The 26,401-nt window shown below is 31.3% G+C and overlaps 5 protein-coding genes across 6 annotated transcripts; 3 read left to right on the plus strand and 2 right to left on the minus strand.

The window, feature by feature from the left end:
* Positions 1-1,667: 1,667 nt before the first annotated feature.
* LOC111681727 (apoptotic chromatin condensation inducer in the nucleus) lies at positions 1,668-6,685 on the minus strand. The gene is made up of 5 exons (XM_023443620.2): positions 4,909-6,685; positions 3,278-3,491; positions 2,912-3,161; positions 2,737-2,846; positions 1,668-2,674 (listed from the first exon to the last, which is right to left on the minus strand). The coding sequence occupies exons 1-5, from the start codon at positions 6,495-6,497 to the stop codon at positions 2,474-2,476; spliced, it is 2,364 nt and encodes a 787-aa protein (XP_023299388.2). The 5' UTR covers positions 6,498-6,685; the 3' UTR covers positions 1,668-2,473.
* A 1,114-nt stretch (positions 6,686-7,799) lies between these two features.
* On the plus strand, positions 7,800-9,875 carry LOC111681717 (mitochondrial DNA helicase). Of its 2 annotated transcripts, XM_046945124.1 has the most exons (3): positions 7,817-8,129; positions 8,188-8,538; positions 8,597-9,875. In XM_046945124.1, the coding sequence occupies exons 2-3, from the start codon at positions 8,304-8,306 to the stop codon at positions 9,718-9,720; spliced, it is 1,359 nt and encodes a 452-aa protein (XP_046801080.1). In that variant the 5' UTR covers positions 7,817-8,129; positions 8,188-8,303; the 3' UTR covers positions 9,721-9,875. The 2 variants fall into 2 exon arrangements, with proteins under 2 accessions (XP_023299376.2, XP_046801080.1); XM_023443608.2 differs by having other exon boundaries at positions 7,800-8,538.
* On the minus strand, positions 9,718-10,428 carry LOC111681730 (cysteine-rich PDZ-binding protein). Its single transcript, XM_023443623.2, has 2 exons — positions 10,194-10,428; positions 9,718-10,002 (listed from the first exon to the last, which is right to left on the minus strand). Exons 1-2 carry the CDS (start codon positions 10,343-10,345, stop codon positions 9,873-9,875), a joined length of 282 nt encoding a protein of 93 aa, XP_023299391.1. The 5' UTR covers positions 10,346-10,428; the 3' UTR covers positions 9,718-9,872.
* A 745-nt stretch (positions 10,429-11,173) lies between these two features.
* On the plus strand, positions 11,174-24,995 carry LOC111681729 (serine/arginine-rich splicing factor 3). Its single transcript, XM_023443622.2, has 3 exons — positions 11,174-11,334; positions 11,561-12,039; positions 23,514-24,995. The coding sequence occupies exons 1-3, from the start codon at positions 11,332-11,334 to the stop codon at positions 23,887-23,889; spliced, it is 858 nt and encodes a 285-aa protein (XP_023299390.1). The 5' UTR covers positions 11,174-11,331; the 3' UTR covers positions 23,890-24,995.
* On the plus strand, positions 19,143-21,284 carry LOC111681728 (nucleolar protein 58). The gene is made up of 2 exons (XM_023443621.2): positions 19,143-20,569; positions 20,786-21,284. The coding sequence occupies exons 1-2, from the start codon at positions 19,299-19,301 to the stop codon at positions 21,072-21,074; spliced, it is 1,560 nt and encodes a 519-aa protein (XP_023299389.1). The 5' UTR covers positions 19,143-19,298; the 3' UTR covers positions 21,075-21,284.
* Positions 24,996-26,401: the final 1,406 nt, after the last annotated feature.

Raw genomic sequence — 26,401 nt, forward strand, 5'->3', positions numbered from 1 at the left:
TGTCTCAGTTAAGAGTGCTTTATTTATATCGTGTTCATCTGTTGACTTATCTATATCTCGGATATCAATTAAGACTCTTCTGGTTACAGTATTAATCGTAACACCATTTCCAAGCGTGTTTCCAATCGCCTGTCTTAGTTTTTTCGCTTGCCCCTCTCCTCTTTTGAATTTGACCCGTACATCACCTGCATTTGTTCTTCTCATAGTTTTAAACCTAATTTCGATTTCTTTTATATCAATATTTTCCTTCATTTCCTTCATCACTTCAGCATATGTGGTATCTGTATTGGATGTTATCTTTAGTGCTTCGCCTTGGTCATACTTTTCTTTGCCTCTTTCTCGTTTCTTTTCGGCGTTTGACCTTTTTCCATTCATCTGTTTCTGTGCTTTTAATTGTAGATACTCCATTGCTGAAAGATGTCTGTGTGGTTCTGGTGGTGTCCGATGTTATTTGCTTCTCTGTTTGATTTAGACGGTTGGGCGATTTCGATCTAGATTTTCTAGTTCTCTTGCCCTTTGCTAATTTGTTTTACATACTGTTTACTCCTCTTGCAACTTCTCTCAAAACAATTTAGGAGACCTATAGCTTCTGCTGTCTTCTCATATAAGGCCAATGCGCAGTTTATATCATCACATACTGATTTGTGTATGTTCCTGGCAGTTTTTATGACTTCGTGTGCAGAACATATTCTATTCCCAAGTTGCACTAACATTTCAACAAATACTTTCAGTTTCCAATTCTGCTGAGGAGGAGCTCATTCGCAGGTTGTTGTTATTTTAGTTGATAAATTGTCGATTGAATTGTCCTGTTTCCCTACTTCTTCGATACTTCTCTTCTATCTATCTACCTATCTATCTATCTATCTATCTATCTATCTATCTATCTATCTATCTATCTATCTATCTATCTATCTATCTATCTATCTATCTATCTATCTATCTATCTATTTATCTATCTATCTATCTATCTATCTATCTATCTATCTATCTATCTATCTATCTATCTATCTATTTATCTATCTATCTACGTATCTATCTATCTATCTATCTATTTATCTATCTATCTATCTATCTATCTATCTATCTATCTATCTATCTATCTATCTATCTATCTATCTATCTATCTATCAATATATCCAAAAAGTAATATTCGTCTTCCCTTTTGAATTAGTTAATTTAATGCATGTTACATCAAATCCTAAGTAAAACATCTGGACCGCCATCTGTCTAAACAGTGCCTTAATGGAAAATCGAATCCATGACCCCCAGTCTAACCAGAGCCACACTCATTCTAAAAAGAACATAATAAAAAATCGTATGCAAAATGAATTTTGGTTTGTAATTTATTTTATTAATTTTTTATTTCTATTAAGTGGTTGACATAAACATTAATAAATCGAAATGTATTCGAAAAGTAATCTAATGTATTAAAATTGTTTGCAATTGCAGTTTTTGATGTACTTTATATTTATCGATACATCATTGATTTTTTATATAAGATGTTTTTGTTTGTAATTTGTTAATATATTTTTCTGTTCTGATACATTATTACATATATTATTTATATGTATACAATTATTAAAATTCAGGATGTAAATTTTGCAGTCCAAGAACTCGGTAATTACTTTTTTTGTTTGTTTGTTTAAACCAAATGAATACACACAATGAACTTTGTAGTTTAAGGTTTATTTCAATTAATTCGCTGAATTTGCTGGTTGATGGATGATTTAGCGTGGTACAGAAGGCTGCTGTTGAGAATTTATAGAATATAAATGTGTCCCAGCGTTAACGAGGCAACATAGGTCGTGACAAACGTGGCTGTTAGATTTTTAGATAAGGTTGGCAGATCGGGTTATTTTTATATGTGGAGGATGCTAGAAAAGTTCTTAAGATCAAATTTTTTTTTAATAAAAGAAAAACAAAAAATATTAAAAAAACACTTTTTTAAATAAATGTTAATTAAAATAATATACTACAAAAATTTTAAAGAAAAAATTAATTCTTTTTTTCGTGGAAATTAGAAAACCTAATATTTGTTAGAGCGAACAATAAGAAAATATTAATTGAAATATTTTTAACGTAATGTAAGTATACAAAAAAATATTTTGCAAAATGTTTGCTTCTATATGAAATAAAAAATATTTCAAAAAATATTAATTATTGTTTAAATTTAAAAAAAAGAATTTTGTTAAGGATTTGCTTGATTTTTTCTCAAATAATAAGCAAAATATTTTGAATTTTTATACATGTGTATAATAATTGTTGATTTTTTAGATATCTCGCAATTATTGAGAGATTTGGACTATACTATGTATGTTTTCTTCTAAAAAAAGAAGTATGGGAGAAAAACGAACGATGTTACTGTATATGTGTGTGCATCAGCCTAAAAAACCATATTTGATAATTATCATAAACATCAAGTAGAAATATTGATGATAAAATGTGATCTGCAATAAAAATATATACCGCCACCTTAATAACGACGTCGATCACGGCTACGTGAACGTCGTCTATCACTGGATCTGTTGCTGCGACGATGATCTCTATCCCTATCACGATCACTTTGTCGATTGCGTTCTCTTTCACGCTCTTTTTCACGTTCCATTTCCCGTTGTTTAAGACGTTGTTTTTGTTCTTCTAAACGTTTTTGACGGAATGCTTCCTTTTCAGCAATCTACTTATAACAAACGAAAATTAAAGTAAATATTAAATACGTTACAAATGTTTCTAACACACCTGTTCTGGTGTTAATGGTAGCCAATAAATACAAGGTGTGGCTTTAGTCTTACGAAATAGATCGTCTAATAGTCTTAATGGGGGATCTTCCTTTTTCTTTTGTTTACGTACTAAAATTTTAAGTTAATTGAAATTCATTTTCAATATTTACAGTAAAAATTTTAGATTAATATACCTGGTGATAGACTGCTACTTCGAACGTCTCTTTCACGTCTTTGTCTACGTTCCTTTTCTCGGTCAATTCGTTCGTTTTCACGATTTCTTGACATATTACGATCCCTGCTACGGTCCCGACTACGATCCCGACTGCGATCACGGCTACGGTCACGGCTGCGTTCTCGTCGTCTATCCACATCCCTAGTTATCTTCTCACGATCCAAGTTCTCCTTCTTACCAACATCCCATTCGCGCACTGGACGAGAGCCCTTTATAATGAAATACAAGTTTTTATATACAATTTTTAATTTTTTTCTAAATTATCTGCATCTGTTGTGATTTTAAATTGATTTATTAAATTTGTTTTTTTAATTTTTTAATATACCTTTTTATCATCTTCCTGACGCTCCCTACTCCAGCCCGATCCAACTAAAAGATTGTCTTTATTGGTTTCTTGTCCAAACTTAGGTGCATCTTCCTTTGTTGAATCTATAGCTTTAAGCATATCATTTTTAATACCAAAATCAACATTTAAGCATTTTGGATTTGATGCTGGCCAGCGTACACCATGTAATGCATGACGGGTTTCAATGGCTTGACTAAAAAGATTAACTTTTTATTAATATGTATAATGCTAAATTTTAATTATAAAAAATCCGCATGATTTGTTATCTAAACTATTTTATATAAATCGGACAATGTTTAGAACTGACCTAAAATTGAAATAGAATTAAACATGAACTGAAATGGAACCAAACCCGAATTGAACTTAAACTGAACTCGAACTAAATTAAACTAGAAATGAATTAGAACTGAACTAGAATTGAACTAGAACTGAATTAAAACTAAACTAGAATTCAACTAGAACTGAACTAGAACTGAACTAGAACTGAACTAGAACTGAACTAGAACTGAATAGAACTGAACTAGAACTGAACTAGAACTGAACTAGAACTGAACTAGAACTGAACTAGAACTGAACTAGAACTGAACTAGAACTGAACTAGAACTGAACTAGAACTGAACTAGAACTGAACTAGAACTGAACTAGAACTGAACTAGAATTGAACTAGAATTGAACTAGAATTGAACTAGAACTGAACTAGAACTGAACTAGAACTGAACTAGAACTGAACTAGAACTGAACTAGAACTGAACTAGAACTGAACTAGAACTGAACTTGAATTAGAACTGAACTTGAATTAGAACTGAACTAGAACTGAACTAGAACTGAACTTGAACTAGAACTGAACTAGAACTGAACTAGAACTGAACTAGAACTGAACTAGAACTGAACTAGAACTGAACTAGAACTGAACTTGAACTGAACTAGAACTGAACTAGAACTGAACTAGAACTGAACTAGAACTGATTTAGAACTGAAATAAAACTGAAATAAAACTGAACTAGAACTGAACTAGAACTGAACTAGAACTAGAACTAGAACTGAACTAGAACTGAACTAGAACTGAACTAGAACTGAACTAGAACTGAACTAGAACTGAAATAAAACTGAACGGGAACTACAGTAGAACTGAACTAGAACAGAACTAGAACTAAACTAGAACTGAACTAGAACTGAACTAGAACTGAACTAGAACTGAACTAGAACTGAACTAGAACTGAACTAGAACTGAACTAGAACTGAACTAGAATTGAAATAGAAACTAAAACCGTACAAAAACTAACAAGAACGTAACTGTCTTATTGCAATAATAATTGACAAAATAATTGATCTATTTTGAGAATTCCTTTTTTAATGCAAACTGCTTATTTTTTAAAATCGCGGTTTTGGATCAATCAAATCTTTGTTTCAAAAAAATTTCGATTACGCAAAATATGTAAATTTAATGTAAAATACTAAACATATGAAAAGGAAGAAACTTATTATATAATAAAAAAGTGTCTAGTACAGTTCTAGCATTTAGTTTCGCCAGCAACAGTGAATGGATAGTTTATAACAATACTTTAGGAAGGTTTATATTATAAATTTACATACTAACAACATATACTTACTCCTCCGTTTCGTATTCTACATAACATTTGGATTTAATGCGATCGATCCAAAAACCATTCTCAACAATTTTACCCGTACGTGCAAGTAAACCCTTTAACTGTAAAACTGTGAAAGGACGTACTAGATTTGTTATGAATAAAACACTGCTGGCTTGATTTCGGGCCGGACTAGGTGAACGTTGAATGGAGGCGGGTACAGCACCAACAACTGGAACCACTTGATTAACTTGACGACTATTTTCTTTTAAAGACTTTGTTATTAGTTTGGAGGTCTTTTCCAGTTTATCAATGGAATCACGACGTCGTTCCGGCTCCGGTGTTGGTGACTGTTCGCCTTCTTCGCGTTCTGATGCCAATTCTTCAACTTCCGAAGAAGACTCTAACTGCACATCGCTCAACGGCACAGGATGAACGTCGGCAATAAGAGTCTTCAACGAATCTGTGGAAATGGCCAGAATCTGTTCTTTGCTCTCAGTGGCTTTCTTAGTTATCCAACGGCGTTTGCGGGTTGTTGTTGTTGTTGCTGTTGCATTTGAGTTGATATTGTGGCGACCTGTATCAGCTGCTGCAGTAGTATTAGAGGATTCATTAGTTTTACCGTCTTGAGTGTTGTTTACCTCCTCCGACTTGTGATGATCCTTGGTGTCCTTCGAAGCTGCTGTTGAACCTTCTATCGAGTGTCGTTTCAATATGCGTTCCCTCACCTGAGCTCTCATATTGTTTTCATCATCAGATTTATTGGCTTTCTCAACAACTTCACCCTCTTCCGTTTCGTCCTCATCATCATTATTTTCACATTTCTTAGCGGCTGCGTGTTGTTCCTTTCGCTCACTACTATTGCTACGTGATCTTGGTGAATTATCACGAGTATGAAGTTTTACTTCATCTTGGTCATCCTTGTCATGAATTTCATTCTTATTACTTTTAATAGAAGAATGAGATTCATCGTCATCATCAACGTGTTTTTCCTTGTTATTTGTGTTAACTTTGTTGATTTCATTGACATTTTCCTTGGTATCTTTCGGTTCCTCCTCTACCTTTGTTGGACTGTTATCATTAGCGTTTTCATGTGTATTTGTCTGGTTACTTTCTTCCTCCTTAGCAATATCTTTGTTGTTTTTTTCTGGCGAGGGTTCTGCCGCTTTATTTTCTTCTTGTTTGGCGTCTTCATTATCTGCCTTCTTACTGGGTTGACTGTTGTCAACGCCCTCTATATTGGATTCATTTTCATTATTAACCGCACCATTTTCTTCTTCGATAATTGTATTTATTTTATTTTCCGGTGTAATTTCACGTCTGGTACGTCGCTTAGCCGGACTAGTACGCAACTCCTTAACGGGAGTTCTCATACGCGAGCTACGCCTACGTTTAGTTTCTGAACGCTCCTCACTAGAATCTCGTTCTCTTTCACCGCCACTCTCCTCTGCATCGTTGTCCAAAGGTTTTTCATTTTTCAATTCATTATTCGATTCGGCACTCTTGTCCTCCTCTGAAACCGAGTGAGACTTGCGGCGACGATTTGTACGACGTGATGCCGGGGCTGGTGAAGATACATCTGTAGATTTTTTTCTTTCACTCCGTCTACGCATTTTTTCAATTGAAAATAAACTCACAAACTACAAATATAACCAACAATGTTTCAGTTTTTAATATGCAAAAACTTTTTTAATTATTAAATTCACGTTTAATAAACAAAACTTTAGTTTATTTTTCGTTTTTTCTTGTGAAAATTCAATTAATGCTTTCACAAGCGGGGAACCATCTTTTTTTGCTCGGTACGTTCAGTGTAGGAAAAACGATTATTTCATAGTGTTGCCACATTGCACGAAAATTACATTTGTCATTTTGTACTAAAAATATTACCAGATAATTTGTGTACAAAACCGTCAAATATTGAGGAAATCGTTAAATTGCTATGCAAATATTTCGCCATATTTTTTATAATTTACAGAACATTTAAATTTATGAAATTTTACAATATAAAATCAATTGAAATGTAGCCGATGTAAAACTTTGCTCAACGTTCGTTCTTTTATCACTTCAAACCAAGGCGAATTGAAATAAGGTGGTGTTATTTAATCAGCTGTTAATTTTTTCTTTATTCGCCATGTATACACTGCTGTCAAAGTTTGTTATTGTTTACATTTTTATATTTAAAATTGTCCGTTAAACGGAGAAAAACTGGTTAATATTTTCAATTATTTATGTAAAAAATATAATAATTTGCACACGATATTCTATGGTACCAGAGACGAAGTCTATTGACAATGGTTAACATCGGTCCATTATATCACCTAGCCCCCATACAACTGAACCCCCGAATAGGGCTTGTAAACCTTGTAATCAAACTACAGGTCGCAATTTTTGGCACACGATCTTCTGTTACCGGAGACGAACCCTGTTGAAAATGGTTAACATCGGTCCATTATTTCACCTAGCCCCCATACAACTGAACCGGAGTAATAGGGCTTTTAAGTTCATAATTATGTTTAATATACTCTTATCTCAACAAAAAGACCCCTTCAAAAAAGAATACGGGAAAAATAATATTTTTTGAATTTGAGTTTTCCCTAGTGAGTTATAGAAAGTCAAAGTTAAATTAAAATGTACCACCAATATTTTTTATGATTCTTTTTTTTTTTGTAAAATGTCTTCTTAAACTTCTTTCAATACAATACAATTTAAATCTGCATAGTCCGATCTCCTAAAATACAATTTTTTTGGCCATTAAATGAAGCTGTTTTAAACGTTGTTAAAAAGCACTTTTTAATTCGACAAAACCACGGAAAGGGTTAAAATCGTTGAAAAATTAAAAACTAAACGTAGTTGAAAACTTAGCCGACTTACAGTCGATTTTAAGCCGCCGCCGTTAATATTTGTCGGCGCAGGGCTCTGTGCGCAAGTCTCTGAGAACCGGCGAAATGTCAACGGGTTTAAGGCGCTGTGTTTACCAACATTGGTTAAAAAACCGTAATTTAAGTAAATTTATAAGAAAACAAAAATATTGTTCCACAAAAACGGCAAAAATAGACGCCGGAGAGACCGTGGAAGACCTCAAATACTATGCCGACTTTAAAAAGTTAATAAAATCCTCAAAAACAGATCATAAAGATGGACACACGTGCTTGCAAGTACCATGTAAGCTTTGCAAAAATTCCTCGGCTGATAATTGGGCTTATGTAAATAAACGTACTGGAAGTTTTAATTGTCCAAACTGTGATGTAAGAATGTCTTTATTGCAAGCTAAAAATGCTTATGAAAAATCAAAACATGTTATAGATTATCAAAAGGAAACTTCTAAAGTTTATAACACAAAATGCCGCCAACTAACTGCTGTACCCGGTAATATATGTGACAGTTTGCAAATAAAAGGTTTAAAATTGGTGGATTTTGAAATGTTAAACTCGGGTTATGATGCCGAACTAAATGTTTTACAGTTTCCATTGACAAATGCTGGACAAAGAATAGTGGGCGAGAAATGGTTGCATTTAGAAGATGGTAGAGAGGAATGTTTTCAAAACAACAATTCATCGGGAGTCTTATTATATGGTTCATCGAACAAACAAAAAGCCATAGTAGTGGCAAACTTACTGGACTTTTTGGTTTTAATATCTCAGCGTATTGATACACGTAAATATTTCCCTTTGAATAAATTTAATTAGATTTTTTATATTTAATATTTTTTCAGATGCTATTGTCTGTTTACCATATGGCTTAAAAAGCCTGCCACAAGAATCTTTACCTGCTTTGGAACACTTTAAGGAATTGGTATTATGGTTTAAGTGTGATTCTACGGGTTGGGATGTTGCCAAAACGTTTGCCAATAAAATGGATGAAAAACGTTGTCTTCTCATACGACCCACCGTTGCTGAACCCTGCCCATTTGAAGCACATAGAAAACGTTTAAATATAAGGGGTATTTTGCAGAGAGCCACGCCAGTGCGGCACAAATCAATTACAACTTTTAATTCTCTGAGAAATGACGTCCTAAGTGAATTGCAAAATATAGAAAAAGTGAATGGTGTTAAATGGAAACGGTTTCCCATACTTAATAAACTACTTAAAGGACATCGCAAGGGAGAGTTGACTATAATAACTGGACCTACCGGTAGTGGTAAAACTACATTTATGAGTGAATATTCATTAGATTTGGCATTGCAAGGCGTTTCAACACTATGGGGTTCATTTGAAATTAGAAATGCCCGTTTAGCATCAACTCTGTTAAGGCAATTTGTGGGATACTCATTAGAAAAAAAATTACATGAATTCGATCATTGGGCTACAGAATTTGAAAAGTATCCCATGTACTTTATGACTTTTCACGGACAACAACCGCTGAAAATCGTAATGGAAGCGATCGAACATGCCCACTATGTCCACGATATAAGTCATGTTATAATAGATAATCTACAATTTATGATGGGTATTTCAAATACCTATCGTACGGACAAATTTTGGGAACAAGACAATATAATTGCGGCATTTCGTGCTCTTGCTACTAAACACAATGTACATGTCACCTTGGTTATGCATCCACGCAAAGAAAGAGAAGAAGATGATTTGACTACTAGTTCCATATTTGGTTCGGCCAAGGCTAGCCAAGAAGCGGATAATGTTTTAATTATCCAGGATAAGCGTTTGACCAGTTTAAAGGGCAAAAAATATTTACAAATTGTTAAAAATCGTTACAGTGGCGATTTGGGGATAATGCCATTGGAATTTAACAAAGAAGCTTTAAGTTATGCCTACTCGGGACAAAAGAAAAAGGCTAAGGAAAAGGACCCGGAAACACAAACCCAAACAGAGTCATGAGAGTCATAGTATTTATATTTTGTTAAACATTACACATTACTATTAATAATTGTTATTGCTAATTTTTACTAAGATTTAAGAGCATAATTACTGTACTGTTAAAAGTATATAAAAAATAGTTTTGATATTGAATACAACAACTTTTTTGTATTTTACGTTGAACTTTGTTTATAATTTTTGGTACTCATTAGCTTTTTACCACACATGGCACATATAGCTTTTTTGTAGGCACATGCTTGACAATAGTGCGATCCAGCTTGGTGAACTTTTTGACGGCAAATTCTGCAACGTAAAAATACAACGTAGATTAGAAATGCAAGTGCGATTGTAAAATTTTCGTAATTATTTAAATTTATACTAGTCGAATGTTGGTGTAGGGAATAAATATTTAGTTTAAAACCATTTACACATTTGTATATAAAAATGTTTCCAACTTTAACTTTATTGAACATAACCAATTATTTAAACATTACCGGCATGGTGGAAGTGTTTTTCCAATGGGATTAAATCTATCCTTGGCAGAAGACAATGCTTTGTTTTCATTGATTTTGCGAGCGGGTCCTGTTTTCCAGGGATCTGGAGTGGCAATTTTAGCCAGTTTTGCTTCACATTTTTCACAAACCATTTTATAAAGTTTTTAAAATATTTATATGATTTTATGTTTTTGTTTGTTTACAATTATTATAGTACGAACATTCATAGTAATGTGATAGCCTCACTTTTAGTACACTTTTATAAAAAAAAATGTTTTTACGTAAGATGTGGCAACACTATGGTTTGCAGCTCTTCAACAGTGATAAAAATATTCCGTTTTTTTCAAGTTTTACCAAATTATAGGTAATTTAAAATATCACAGTTTGAATAAAGGCGAATTTAATTGAGGAAGTTGCAACAACCAAACTTGTCTTGTATTTGGTAGGCAGTGGTGTCAAATACCTCATACCTTGTTAATCTTTCCTTAACAGATTTAAGTTAATCAAATTATTTACACAGTGTATATAAAAAATTATTGTTAGATTCGATAGTTTTTAATACTTGGCTATAACGTAGAAGTCAGCGTCCGCCAGCAGTTTAAATAAAACATTTAAAATACAATATTGTTTAATTACTTAACATTTAATTTGCGTATACATACTAAGGACCTGCACAAGTCAACAATAATGCGACAATTTGCTAAAAATGTTCCTGTGCTTATGAAGACAAGTACAAATTGTAGCATTATTGTTGCCTTGTGCTGAGATTTAATACATACCAATTATGTCATTATTTAAATTTAGCGAACGAAAAATAAATAACACCACCTTATGTGAACTCGCCTTTTATGCCATTTTTATAGCGATTTCTTTAGTGTTGCCAGAAGAAGAAAAGAAAAAGTAAAAGAGAAGAATATTAAAATTATCTAAATTATCATTATTGTTTCTGCTATTTTATTCGCATTCGGTTTTTTGCGCGTTGTTGCAGCAGAAGAAGAAAAGAAAAAGCAGAACAAGATTTTCATTTTCCGATTTTTTCATTTGTGAGCATGTTTTAAGAATTTATTAATTTAGATAACAAAATAAACATAAAATAACTATTACATTAAAAACTCTATAAAAATATAATTTTTTGAAAATGGTAAGTGAAAAACTTTCAAAGAATTTTAATGCATTAAAAAGAGAATCGATTTTTTATCATTTTCTTTTTAACCCTTGTAAATTTTATACAGGGGGTATTGGCTGCAGACAAAAGAATAGATAAAAATTTTGTGTTTACTCGTTTTGTTTTACTTCCAAAATGAAAACTATGCATTCAAAATTGGCTTGCATATTTGTCTCATTTTTTTTGTTTGTTCTCATTTTAGTCGAAGAAAATGTCTCGTTATCCCAGTGATCGTAAAGTTTATATTGGCGATCTGGGAAATAGTGCTCGAAAGAATGAATTGGAATATGCATTTGGTGCGTACGGTCCATTGCGTAGTGTTTGGATTGCACGCTCTCCGCCAGGATTTGCATTTGTTGAATTTGAAGATGCACGTGATGCGGCCGATGCCGTAAAGGGTTTAGATGGTCGTACTATATGTGGCCGCAGAGCTCGTGTAGAATTGTCTACCGGCAAGAGCACAAAAACTGGTGGCGGACGTAGTGGTGGTGGAGGTGGCGGCGACCGTAGAGGTGGTGGTGACCGTTATGGCGGCAGTGGCGGCAGAGGTATTGGTGGCGGTAGAAATGGAGGAGGTGGTGGCGGTGCTGGTGGAGGCGGTGGTGATAGCAAATGTTATGACTGTGGAGACCGGGGACACTATGCACGTGATTGTCATCGTCATGGTCGTAGCAGAAGGCGGTAAGTGGTTTTATTTATGTTAATAGTTCATACCTTTAAGGTATATTTATGTACATCAGATATGTGTAAAGTATTTTTAAAGCTGGTTTAAATTCTTAGTTGACATTTGTTTAGATTACAATTTCTTTACAAATGTGATATTTTTTGAAAGTTACTCTATATTATTTTATAATGTAAAAAAAGTTCAAATTCTCTTCATTGACCTAAATACATACTATTCAAAAATGGTAAAAAAGGATACAATTTGTAACCTATAAATCAAATATTATAGGCTACTACGTAGTGATAGGATCTTATTTTGATTATAACCCTAATGTGTATGTATACATTAGGCCCGGAAAGACATTGTTTAATGCAATTTTTCCATGTATTTGCAATTGACAGTGGCCTGTTCAAAAATGCTATGATTCCAAAGTACATGCTTCTAAAAAATTTCAAAATACACGTTTTTTGCACTTATTTTACACTGATTCTACACTATTTCAATCAAACACTTAAAATTTCCAAAACCAATTCCTAAATCATTTAAAAAATATATGTATATGGATTGTAAAGAATAAATCGTCTTTATAAAATATTAAGGGTTTTCATTTCAACGCTTAAGTTTCCCATTTATGCAAGTGGTCAAGTTTGTTTGACTTGTTTCATAAAACCCCTGTTCAAATTCTGTCCATTTACAATATTTATAAACATTTAAAAACAATGTCTAACGAAACAATAAAAAAATATTTTAACAAACCATTTTACAAAATATATTTAAAATGTGAACATTCAGTGCATAAATTCAAAAGTGAACAATAGTAAACGGATTTATTAAAAGCACAAAATGTGTTCTCTAAAGTTTGCCATTCTAAATAGTCGCTCAAACTTATAAGGGTTGTGCAAATCAATTTCCATACAATTCAATTGCGAGAATGGAAACATGCACAGGTTACACATTTTACTAGGGGTTTGAACGATTAAATGAAAACCCTTATTAAGTTTCGAAACTAAATATTGAGAAAAGAACTTGATTCTTTTGTCCAACGATTTTTGTTTCAAATTTTAAAATTGGCAATAAATTTTATAAACTCATGATTAATTACCATAGGTACAACTTTCTGGAAAACTTTAATGAAATATCTGAAATAGCCATCACTATTTTCTTTTAAAGGCTATTTAACAAAGAATCTACCATATCTTCCATTTTCATACATATTCCTTATGTAAATGTAAATAGTCACCTGTTATGTAAAAGGACGTAACAACAAAAAAATGTAAGTCGACAAGGATTTCTATGCAAATGTTTGTTTATAGTCAAAATAATAATCAAAATAACTTTGAACTATTTTTTTTTTTTTTGAATCAAAGAATTTTCTACAAAATGGCATAGATTTGTTGTTGCGAATTTTGTTAAAAAGGCATAAATTGCATATATTTTGCATATTTATAAAAATGTTTATTGGATATTTTTAAAATAAAATAAATTCTAAAAAATTCTTAACAATAAAATACAAGGTTGTGTTTTTAAAACTATGAAATTAAATTTTACATAGTTTTCATTTATTTCCTTTTATGCATTTAAGCGTCTAAAAATATTGGTTCTATACCTTAAAATATCGTCTCATAAATCTCCTCACCATAGTCCCCTTTTAAAATATCATTCAGAAAATGGCTTTATGTCCATATTTTTTTTAACATTACCACACAATAAAATTCGAAATAAAAAATATATTCTACCGTAAAATTTTATTAAGATTGGACAATTCTTGACACCTGCCCACATATAAACGCTCTTTCAGAAAACCAAACAGAAAATTGTTGAAATAAAATGTAAATTAGGTAAAATACTACATAAATACGATAATATTGAAATTAAATTATATTATACTAAAATGTTTCGTATAATTACGTTTTTATGGGCACTGGCACAATATATATCGTGATATTTGCTGTATTATGATATGTATTGAAGGTATAGCATGTAATATTGACGGATCGTGTTCCATATCACAGAAAACACCAATTTTCTGAAATCCAAAATTCGTATCAATATTTATAATGGATCACGTGATAAATATTGAACGTGTAGCATGTTTTGAGATATAGATTACGATACATTTGTAAAATTCGGAAAAATAAATATAATAAAACAAATAAAAATGAAATATCGTTTGAAAACTTGTTAAAAAAATATAAAAGAAAATTACTTTTTTCTAAATTTTTGTTATTTCGGGATTTTCGCGGCATTTGTTTAATCATCCGCAGACCCGTATACCATAAAATATTCCAAATACTGACGTAAAAAATATTGAACGTGTAGCATACCCGACGTATTCATCAATCCATTTAAATGCGTCGTGATGCAAATAGATCAATATATATTGAACGTGTGCCAGTACCCTATTACCAGACAATTTTGTGGTAAGAAACAACGAAGAATTTTTACAATGTACGACATTTTTCGTAAACATTTGTTTACAGATGCTTGTACTGGTAAAATTTGCTCAAACAAATACAGTTTTTTAAGCAAGAATTATAGTTTGTCTATCCTAGGAAAAAATATTTTGGAAACAATTTTTTATGCCTACGGGTCAGATTCATGCTTGTGGTAAACAACTTGGGTTAGTTACTTTTAATATTTGTATTATTTGCAACAACCATTACAACACTATAATGTAGCATTACGCTACATTATAGTATAAAAAAATTATAAAAAAACTGTAGTTATCGTGCACGATCGCAACATTTGCAGGTCTATTCGAACACTTGCACATGTAGTTATGTACATTTCAAGTACATATAAATGTATTATGTACCACCGTTATTTTCATCTAGTTCTAGCTTCATCTATCTGGCAAAAGAAATTGGTGCTATGAAACAAAAGCACTAAAGAGCGTCTGTATTATTGGAAACATGATATTTGATTCGATTTAATAAAATTAAGCATTTGGAATCTTCTCCTTCATTATTTCAGTATTATCTATATATATAAAAGAGTAGCGTTACTGCCTGACTGATTTTTGGAAATTTGTACATTTACGGGTAAAAAGGGGAAAAAACGGGTAAAACTGGTTTTCTTAAATATCTTACATAATATTAGTGATACTAGAAAATTTTTAAATGCACCTGTATCTACTCTTAAAATGAGCAGATGAGTGTCTGGTACTTTTTTGAAATTTGTACTTTTAAGGGTTAAAAATGTGTAACAAAGGTGATTTTGGTACCTTTTTCAGCCCTTTATAACTTTTAAACTAATTAACATAATCAAATTTTTTCTAAATATTTTGGATACATCTCTCAAAATTATGAGACACCTGTTTTGTACTTTTTTTTTAATTCAGTCTTTTTTGGGTGTAAAAGGGACAAAACTGTATTTATTGTACTTTTTTTAGCACATTAAGAAAACTTTTTCGGTTTATTGAATTATTCATATTAAATTACGGACTAACTCTGTAATATTTATTGTAATAAAATTTTTGCTATTTCACTGGGTAAAAAAGTACCAAAAAGGGGAAAAACGGCAAATTTAATTTTATTCAAACTCATTGAGCCAACTTTTATAAAATTTCAGAAAGTAGTTTATTTACTCACACAAAATAAGCTTTTGGTATATTATTTTAGAATTCGAGTACTAAGGCCTATATAGGACCAAATTCGAGTAAATTGTTTGGTACCTTTTTTAAAGCACAATTTTTCTGGAATAAATGAATGCAGATTTGAATCGTTTGAGTTTTATCTGTGATATATATGTAGATTTAAATAAGGAATATTTTGTAAACTTAATTCTCGAAAAAGTATACTTCTAAGCGAAAAGGGGAAACATTGTACTCTTTTTATTAGTACTTTCCACTTAGGTAAACTTTATTCCACTTTTGATAGTTTTTTAATTTTCTAAAATGTTCAATATAGGAACATTAATTTAAACATACATGGTCTTGACTGAATAATATTCTGAAAGTGGGAACTATTTGGTACTTTTCTATTATTCAAATGGATTCTTTATAATGGATAACCGGAACACACGGTCCTTATTAAATGAGAATTTATTGAAAGAGATCTTTGTACTTTTTCGTTTTTCCGATGGTACTTTTTGATATTTTTACGATATTGAACATATTTAGGGTAGCGAAGCACCCAAGTTATGCTAGTATACAATATAACAGACACGTCTTAAGTTTTATTTTGATAGCAACGGTTTATTTTGTATGATTGCTGAAGCCTAGATCAATTGACAATAAAAAGTCTACATATTAACTCATTTAATTGTCCTAATATATAATTTTGGAGTTTAAATATCTTTATTTCTTAAAAACTTTCAATTTGTCGTGTTGGACTATGTAAGACATTTGGAAATTTCGACTTATACTAAAATTTTGAACAGTACTAGAAACGTTTTTATTGGTTTGCATTATTATCCCTTTCCATCATAACTATGATTCTGTGTATTTATAAACAGCTGGAAACAATAAAGATAATAAAACTCCAAAATGCATTAATAAAAAATCACTAGTGGTTGAACTGTTGATCATTACGTGGAATAGTTCTAGCTTCATCTATTGAGCCTCTATCTATCAAAATATAAGACAACAGATTCGCCAATATTAACTCACTTTTGTATATAAACAATATATCAAAATTAAAGAAAATGTACATTATTTGTTGGTCTAATTTTAAGAATGTTTAATAAAACCTATATAAAGATTAAAATCTCCGTATATTTTGTGGTGCTGAATAAAATGTAAAATAAGTAAAACGACATACAGTGAATCAAATAAGTTTTTTGCCAACCTTTTTTAAGAGAATTTTGTTTTTTGTTCATAAATAAAATTCGAAAAAACTGGTAAAAAGTAAATATATGTTTTCCAATTAAAAATAGAGATTGTGTAAAATGGGAAAAATTAGAAAATATATTAAAATACAAATTTTGGTGCATTTGTTGTTGCACTTTAAGTTTTTTCATCAGAATTTGCATGTCAATAAAGTATTTTGCATATTGAGAAATCCGGTTAATTTCATTGGGGTTTTCAAATTATTTTTTAATTATTTTTGGAATTTATTGTTTTATTGTTAAAAGGAAGAGTGTTAAGTATTTTTCAATTGCGATTTGCAGAAATCATATTCTCATTTAGTGAAAATGTGATGTTATTTGCCTTAAAATGTTTAAAGTATAATAATGAGGAAATTTCGATATAAAAAAAATTAGTTGAGATTTCTAGAGCAAGTGTAAATCAATAAAATATAATTATGAAATGTTTAATCAATAACATTAAAAAATTAAAAAAATAGAGTAATAGATGAATAGATCCAAAGAATTATTAGAAAAAACGCACTGAGTGCTTTTTCAAAGGAAAACTATTGAACTCCTGATTTATCTTTTCCAAAATCTATATACGAACTAGGAGGAACACTGTGTTTAAATTTATACCTCTAAACAGACCTTAGGTTGCTTGGAACCAATGTAAAGTGAACTCTGTCGTGTAGTACAAGAAAAATATCTAATTTAGATATTTTAAAATAGAGGTGGTTATCATACCGTAACGTCAACAAAAGCAATATTTTTCACCTAATACATACACTTATATATATTTAGAACCCAAATCAAGAATAACTATCCAGATCCAAATACGCCTACTGTATCTTATTCATAAAATAAAGAATTTAAAATATGAGGTTGAAAATCAAGATTTTAGCATTTAATAGTTCTATAGTGGTATATGGTGATGTCCTCATACTTAGAGTGGCTAGGATGGTACTTAGAATTAGATTTATTGAATAAGAATCAATATTATACAATTCTAAATAAAATTTACACAATACTCCCCAAATAGATGGAGTTTCCGTAATGTAGTTTTTGTTTATCAATACAAAATGACCAAAAACCCGGATTATTTTTGTTATTATATATAGATTTATACCTCACAAAACATTTTTTCTAGGTCCAAATCCATTGATTATCTAATATATCATGTATCCAATTCAAAATTACTTATTATTTTCGAAATTTAATGAAAGAAACGATAGATCTCATGTTAAGTCAAATATTGATAAATTCTGATAGGTATATAGGATAATAAATCGGTTAAGAAATGTCCAAATTTAGTTGTTCCACTACTAAAATATCTAAAAAATGTTATTCTAATATATAGGAGTAATAAAAATATTAAATTTTATAAAATAATGCAGCAATATTAAAAAAAGTGAACAAAAAACCTAAAAAAGCAAAATACTTTATTGACCCAAAAAATTAATAATACGTTCACATTTTATCAAAAAGCTCGTTAATTAATATAACAATTTTACATTTTATGGTAGAAAATTAAAATATAAGATATTCTCTAAAAATACAACAAATTGCTTTATTTTGCTAAAAATAATTGTTCAGATAAAGTTTTTTCTTAAAATTTATAAAATTTTACATAGGCAAATTATTTAATTGATTTACTGTACATATCTTACTATCAACCTATTTTGTTCTTCAGCTTTCAACACATAAGTTAAACAGCCAAATATATATTTTTTTGCTACTTCGTCCTGACGTTCAGGATAGTAATATCAAAATTATTTTAGACGAAATAGTCAAAATTTCAATATCTAAACACTCACCATAATTTTTAGGGCGGATTTAATACATAAATAACAAACCATTTATTAACTTTCCGATCATTGTTAAAAATTTAAAGAACTATAATGTCAACCTAAATAAAAAAACTCCAAAAATATAATGCCAATGCTTTTACATCAATATTATACTAACATAATTGTATACTGTTATAATATCTATATGTATAGTTTTTAATTTTATTTAAATCCTATTTCGAGTTTAAAATCCTATATAACCGCCCGATTATTAAAGTTAACAATGGTTTACTATACACTTTTTCCATACAGAAACAGGTTTTAAAAACCATTGTTAACTTAATAATCGTTTTTGCATAAGACGGTAGTATTTAAAATTTAAATTAAGAGTTTTAAAGTTTAAGTGTTTTTAAGTATGGCAACCTCGAATGCCTGACATTTTCACAAGTAAATGCTTGAGCTACTGTCATATTAACGCAAATGACAACCAGGGGGCGCTAGTGTGCTTAGTAAAAATTCATCTACACACGTGTTTTCCCTATATCTGCCTTCATTTTGGATTTTCAACGAAAGCGCGTGGACTTATATTTTTCCACGACTGCATGTTGGAATAGAAAAAGTTAATTTTTAAAAGTGTTGAATTAAAAAAAAAAATAAAGTTTATTAAAAAGTGTAATTAATTAAAAACAAAACACAAAAAAATGTTTGTGCTTTATGAAACGCCGGCGGGCTACGCAATTTTCAAATTAATGGATGAAAAGAAAATGCAAGAAGTAGATAACCTATATTTGGAATTTCAAACACCCGAAAAAGCCAATAAATTGTTAAAACTGAAACATTTTGAAAAATTCAACGACACTACAGAAGCTTTGGCAGCCGCCACCGCAGCCGTGGAGGGCAAAGTCTCAAAACCATTGAAGAAGACTTTGAAGAAGTTGCTCGGCGATGAAGTACAGGAATCATTGTTGGTCGCCGATGCCAAGTTAGGTAATGCCATCAAAGATAAATTGTCCGTACAATGTGTCTACAATACCGGAGTCCAGGAATTGATGAGATGTATTAGACAACAAGCCGACAGTCTTTTGGGTGGATTGCCTAAAAAGGAAATGACTGCTATGGCCCTAGGTTTGGCTCATTCACTGTCACGCTATAAGTTAAAATTTTCACCTGATAAAATTGATACTATGATTGTGCAGGCACAATGTTTGTTGGATGATTTGGATAAGGAATTGAACAACTACATGATGAGAGCACGTGAATGGTACGGTTGGCATTTTCCCGAGTTAGGTAAGATTATAACAGATAATATTGCCTTCGCAAAGACTATTAAACTCGTGGGTACAAGAGACAATATGGCGGCCGCTGATTTGTCTGACATTTTACCCGAAGATGTAGAGGAAAAAGTCAAGGAAGCTGCTGAAATCTCTATGGGAACTGAAATTTCCGAGGAAGATATTATGAATATCCAATGTTTGTGTGATGAAATTTTATCCATTAATGACTACCGAACACATTTGTATGATTACCTGAAAACACGTATGATGGCTATGGCACCAAATCTAACAGTTTTGGTTGGTGAAACTGTAGGAGCTCGCTTAATTGCTCATGCTGGTTCTTTAATAAATCTCGCCAAGCATCCCTCATCTACTGTACAAATTCTCGGTGCTGAAAAGGCTTTGTTCCGTGCTCTTAAGACTAAGAAAGACACACCTAAGTATGGTTTAATCTTCAACGCTCAGCTAGTGGGTCAAGCTAGTTTAAAGAACAAAGGAAAAATGTCACGTTCTCTTGCTGCTAAAGCATCGCTGGCAACACGTGTTGACGCTTTTGGTGAGGAAGCCACCTTTGAATTGGGTGCTGCCCATAAAGTTAAATTGGAATCCAGACTGCGATTACTCGAAGAAGGAAACCTTCGTAAACTTTCGGGAACTGGCAAAGCTAAAGCTAAATTTGAGAAATATCAAGCTAAAAGGTTTGTATTCGAAGGAATGAAGTTGATTTATTGTATTGTTACTTTTCAAAATGATGATACCACAAAGGTTTCGCATTTGTCTGAAGATAAAAATTACAATGATGATAAACCTTGGCTGTCTGAAGAAAAGAAAACAATAACTAAATCTTACTTGATTTTTACAAAATTTTAAGAATATATCTTTAAATATTAACAATATTTTATTATTTTATTTAGCGAGGTGTTTACTTATCAACCTGAAGCTGACAGTACTCTATCTGTGAAGAAACGTAAACACTCTGAATCGGCGGCTGACGTTTCCACCCCAGTTAAGAAGGAAAAAGTTGAAGAGCAGCAGGAGGAAGTAGAAGAAACACCCACTACTTCCGAAGTAAAGTCCGAAAAGAAAAAGAAGAAAAAGAAGAATAAAAATAAGGACCAAGAAGCCCCAGAAGCACCCACAGAAGAAACGCCTGCTAAGAAAAAATCAAAAAAAGTTAAAGAAGAAACTGTCGATTCAGATTAAATAGACATAGTTTCACTTATTTAACTTTAAATCACTGTTAGCCATTAGTGTTTTTATTTTAATATACAACTTCCCGTAGTTTTAAGTTATTGAGTCTTTTTTTATTAATCCTATTATACATTAAGTTAATGTATTATTTTTATAAATATACATACAATTGTAAAAAAAAAACAACACACAAATTGAAAAAAAGAAAATATTAAAATGTAACCAAATGATTTTTATAATGTAATTTAAGGGTGTGTTTTTGGGAATCCAAACAAGAGGGTTTTTGAAAGAGCATTAATTTAACATTCCAAAAACAACAGAAAAACATCAACATTTTTCGAATTTCATTAGGTAACCTCATATGATTTAAATATCAAATTATATATCAGTAGAATCCGTATAAATATATTTTAACATTGATTGGAAAACCTGAACCTGAATGTCTTATAATAATCGCTCTTCCATCCTAAGTTTTTGACTGTCGGTAAACTTTCAGCCAATAACAAATGTAAAATAGGATCTTTATGTTCTAGAATGTGATGTCAATCTAATGACATTGTTGAATAATATTTTCACAACACGATAATAATATATATTTACATGATATTGATAATGCAATGTATAAAGCTACGTTCACAATGACAGAGTACTCCACTCTGGAGTTATTTTAAAAGAGATAGTCAAATTTAAAATATTGTTGATAAAAAGAAACAGAAAGACAATTTGCTGGAGCACTCTATTATTGTGAACGTAGCTTAAAGCATGAAGATTGTAATGAAAATTAATTTAATTCGTATTGTATTAATTTACACGTGAGGCATTTACTGGTGTTTTCTTTACAAACTGTAAGACACTTGTTCAAAACCCAACGCAGAGGTCAACCGGGCCTCTTGTAGTTGTAGACTTCTCGGAGAAATACACCACTTCTTCACTGGACGTAACGTAAAACTATCACCACCGGGACGAAGGAGGTAAATTTGAACCTAGGCGTCGTTGTCGATGGAAACCAAATATCGACCGTGAACCACCCAAAGATTTTGGGGGTCACCTTTGACAACCTGTTTACTTTCTCAGTTCTTGCCACTTCAATTACGTACAGATTGCAAAGTAGAAACAAGGTCCTCAAAGCGCTAGCCGGCAGCACTTGGGGAATGGACAAAGATACCTTTAACAACCTGTTTACATCCTCAGCTAATGCCACTGCAATTACGCACATATTGCGAAGTAGAAATAAAGTCCTCCAAGCGCTAGCCGGCAGCACTTGGGGAATGGTCAGTGGTTAATTATGCTGCTAGAGTGTGGTCTCCTTCGCTGAGTGACACCTAGTGGAGAAATATTCAAAGCTGCCAAAATACTGCCTACGGACTGTAAAGGGCTGTATACCTGGAACCCATAACCTCATAGCAGCTTCTACACAAGGAAACTAAAGTCCTCAAAGTCAAAGAACATAATGTCATGCTGACAAAACAGTTCCTCCTGGGATGTCACCGGAGGAGTCATCCCAACTTTAACATCACACAGTAGGATGCTCCCCGAGGAAGGTCCTTTGCGTATACGAAGAGAGCATACGAAGTTATGTTCAGGATCCCTTAGATTGGAATTCGTATACACCAGCTTTGAACGACATTCATAGAGACGCCATCAATACCGCGGTTTCAGGTTACCGCATCAATGTCGTCCTTAAAGGTCTCCAAGGTCCATAGCAGAAATAGAGAAGAACCTCACGCGGAAAACAAGAGTTGCTGTGGCACAACTAAGATCGGGATAGAGCGACAGGCTCAACGCCTGCTGGTCCCGCATAGACCGTGCCTTCCCCAATATACATAGGTCCAGCTTGTGGACACGGACCCCATTTCTTGGCTTGGATCTAAATACTGAACCCCAGGATTAAAAATTGTATAGTTTAATCTGTTACAACAACCGACCTCTATATGATGCCCCAACTAATAATGGCACAATGTGCTCTTGGCAATTATGTCAATGGGTCTCCAGTACAATGAAAAATTGTTATAGGAAATGACTCCTTCGACTAATAGGGCATCTAACTGAAGGTTTTTAGTTTAGTTTAAAGGGTTGTATACCAAGGTCGGAGACCTGTTATTAGTTTTTTTTTTAATTGTTAATGTACATCGTTCGTAAAATATTTAAAATAACTTTTAAAAATAAAACCAAGGGTCCTAAAACCCTACAATTATCGAGTAGAATCTATCATTATTTTTAATGATGATGACATGCTGATATCTAACAGTTCGATATCGAAATGTGTATTCGATACGTAAGCTAATTCGATCAATTTTAAGTTAAAATTTATCAAATTAGTTAAAATTTTTAACTTTAAATTATTCGTAAAATATGGTTTTGCATTAAATTTTAACGTTTATAATTAAATCTTTACATTCTAGAAAATTATAGTAATTTTTCTTTTCTATTTTCCAACTCGTTCACTTACAGTCATACACGCAGTCGTTCACGTAGTGCATCGCGAGGTCGCAATAGGTCTCACTCACGATCAGCATCAAGATCCCATAGTCGTTCTGTGTCTGCAACTAGAGAAACATCACGCAAAGCTAGAGAAACATACGGTCGTACTAGAGAAAATGGACGTGGTGAAAATGGTGATTCTTATCGATACAGTGATGATGAACGTAACGGAGGAGCTGGAGCAGCTGCTGTAGATTCACCATCGCCTAAGCGACGTTACGAAGATGATTCACCATCACCGAAACGAAGCACTCACTCAAAACGTAGTCGCACAGAATCTCGTAGACATGGCGGAGGCGGTGGTTCTTCAATTTCTCGTTCGCGCTCAAACTCACATAGAGATTAGCAATTACTGAGCAAAAATCAATTAGCAGCTTATATAAAGTAAAAATTTTTATAAAATCCCAAAAAAGGAAAACATTTTTCGATTTTCAAATTTTTACTTATTTAAGGTAATAAATAATACATATTATATTAAACATAAATACAAACAGAAACAGCTGCTAAAGAATAAAAGAACCTAGAATATAGATGTTACACTACTAAAACATTTTTTTAGAAAAAAAAAAAACAAAAACAAGAAGAAACATTTTTTTTTTAAATACACTGTGTAGAAGTGTTGAAACTTTTATGCCAGTATTTAGTGAAAAGACTTTAAATTTGCAAAATACCATTTTTTATTTTATTTTAATGAGTTTTCTTTTATAAGTTTATTCCTTATTTATATATACTATATATTTTAAATTATGTATTTTCGGACAAAGCTGCTTTTATTAGTTTTATTTATTTAAAGCAAACACCAACTAGAATAGCAGCAGCCAAAAACTAAGTCATACATTAAAGTCATTAACAAACAAACAAACAAACAAGAAATAATAATCTTCGAATCTTATCATTTTTACTTGAATCATTTTACTTCTGCCATATTCAGTCATCTATTCTTGAAATTTAGTTTAAAATTTAGAAAGACTAAATATAAAGTCAAACTTCCTACTTTTAGCACTTCCATGTAAGCAAAAATCAATATTTAACTATTCATGTTTTGAATCGTATTGTATTATAAAACATTATATATATAAAAAAAAATATTAAATGAATTTGTATTTCCAAATATATATTTCAAAAAAATTATAAAACACATACAACATTCATCATCCATGATATATACATACATGTTTACACACATCCTTACACATGTTATGTTGATTGATTGAACGAAAACAAATAAATTGTAATTATAACAATATAAATTATATTTCATATACTTTTTTGTTATTTTTCTTTAAAATTAAGTCCTCTTTTAAGTATGAAAATTTAAGAAAAATAAAATCATCTTAAGAATAAATAGAAATAAACAGTTAAATCAACCCATACACTTCCTAATAAAATGTCATTTTGATTTGTACCATTAAGCATAATTTTTGATCAATAAATGATAAAGATTAAAATCCATTAACAAAGTTTTATTTTTTAATATTCCATTCCAACTTTACTACGAGTAACGTTATTTAATGGGTCTATTATGTATCTAGGTTGTCACTTTAGTTGCATTGCCAAAATGATGTGAATACTAGACGATTTTTAAGCAATATCTTGAAAAATTTTGAAATTTGGTCCTATCAGGAGTCGTAGTTCCTGAGTCAATCGATTACGAACAAACACTGATCTTTTGTTTACTTAGATAGATAGATAGATAGATAGATAGATAGATAGATACATACATACATAGATAGGTAGATAGATAGATAGATGGAGGGATAGATAGATAGTATATATATATATATATATATATATATTATATAATATATATATATATATATATATATATTATATATATATATATATATATATATATATATAATATATATATATATATATAGAAAGATAGATAGATAGATTGATGGATAGATAGATAGATAGATAGATATATAGATAGATAGATAGATAGATAGATAGATAGATATATAGATAGATAGATTGATAGATAGATAGATAGATAGATAGATAGATAGATAGATAGATAGATAGATAGATAGATAGATAGATAGATAGATAGATAGATAGATAGATAGATAGATAGATAGATGGATGGATTCATTCAATGATTGACTTGAACCATTTCTAGACTGAAATCATTCTGTTATTTTGAAGCTTATTGACCCATACGCCAATGTAGTCTACGTTTGTATATGATATTCGATAACGTTTTCTCATTCAAGTTAAGGCTCAAACACCATCTCTATAGTGGAGAGGGTATTATGCGTTAATGCTGACGTTTGTAACACCCATAAATATTGGCCCTACACCCACCTTAAAGGGAGTTTTACATTACAATACTTTGTATTAATATCAGAGTTTCATAATACAATTTGTTGTCAAAATGTATTGAAAATTTTTCATTCATGTATTATGAAACCTATTTTTTGGTTTATTTTCAATTTCAAATTGATTATGAAGAAAATTATGGTGAAAAATAAAAGAAACCCAAGTTACAAATCAAAATCCAAAAGAAAAAAATACAAACAATAGACAAATAAATTGTATATTTTGTAAAGAAAAATATTTTAAAAATTTTTAAAGTATACCAATTGGCTCTGAATCACTTTTGGAGTCGATTAAGCTATGTCCGTCTGTGTGTCCATTTTTCAAGATAATTTGATAAAATTTAACACAAACCTACTCTTATTTTGATTCAAGAACAAATGCTATTGAAAATGGTTGAAATCGGTCCATTGTTTCGTTTAGCTCCCATACAACCGTAACCCAAAATAGAACCTTTGGGCTGATAATTAAGTTAAATGTTTTATTATGTCAACAAATATCGATGAAATTTTGTTTTAGAGCACTTTAAGTGACAC

Source organism: Lucilia cuprina, chromosome 2 (genome assembly GCF_022045245.1).
Source record: "Lucilia cuprina isolate Lc7/37 chromosome 2, ASM2204524v1, whole genome shotgun sequence".
Taxonomy (NCBI): Eukaryota; Metazoa; Arthropoda; class Insecta; order Diptera; family Calliphoridae; genus Lucilia; species Lucilia cuprina.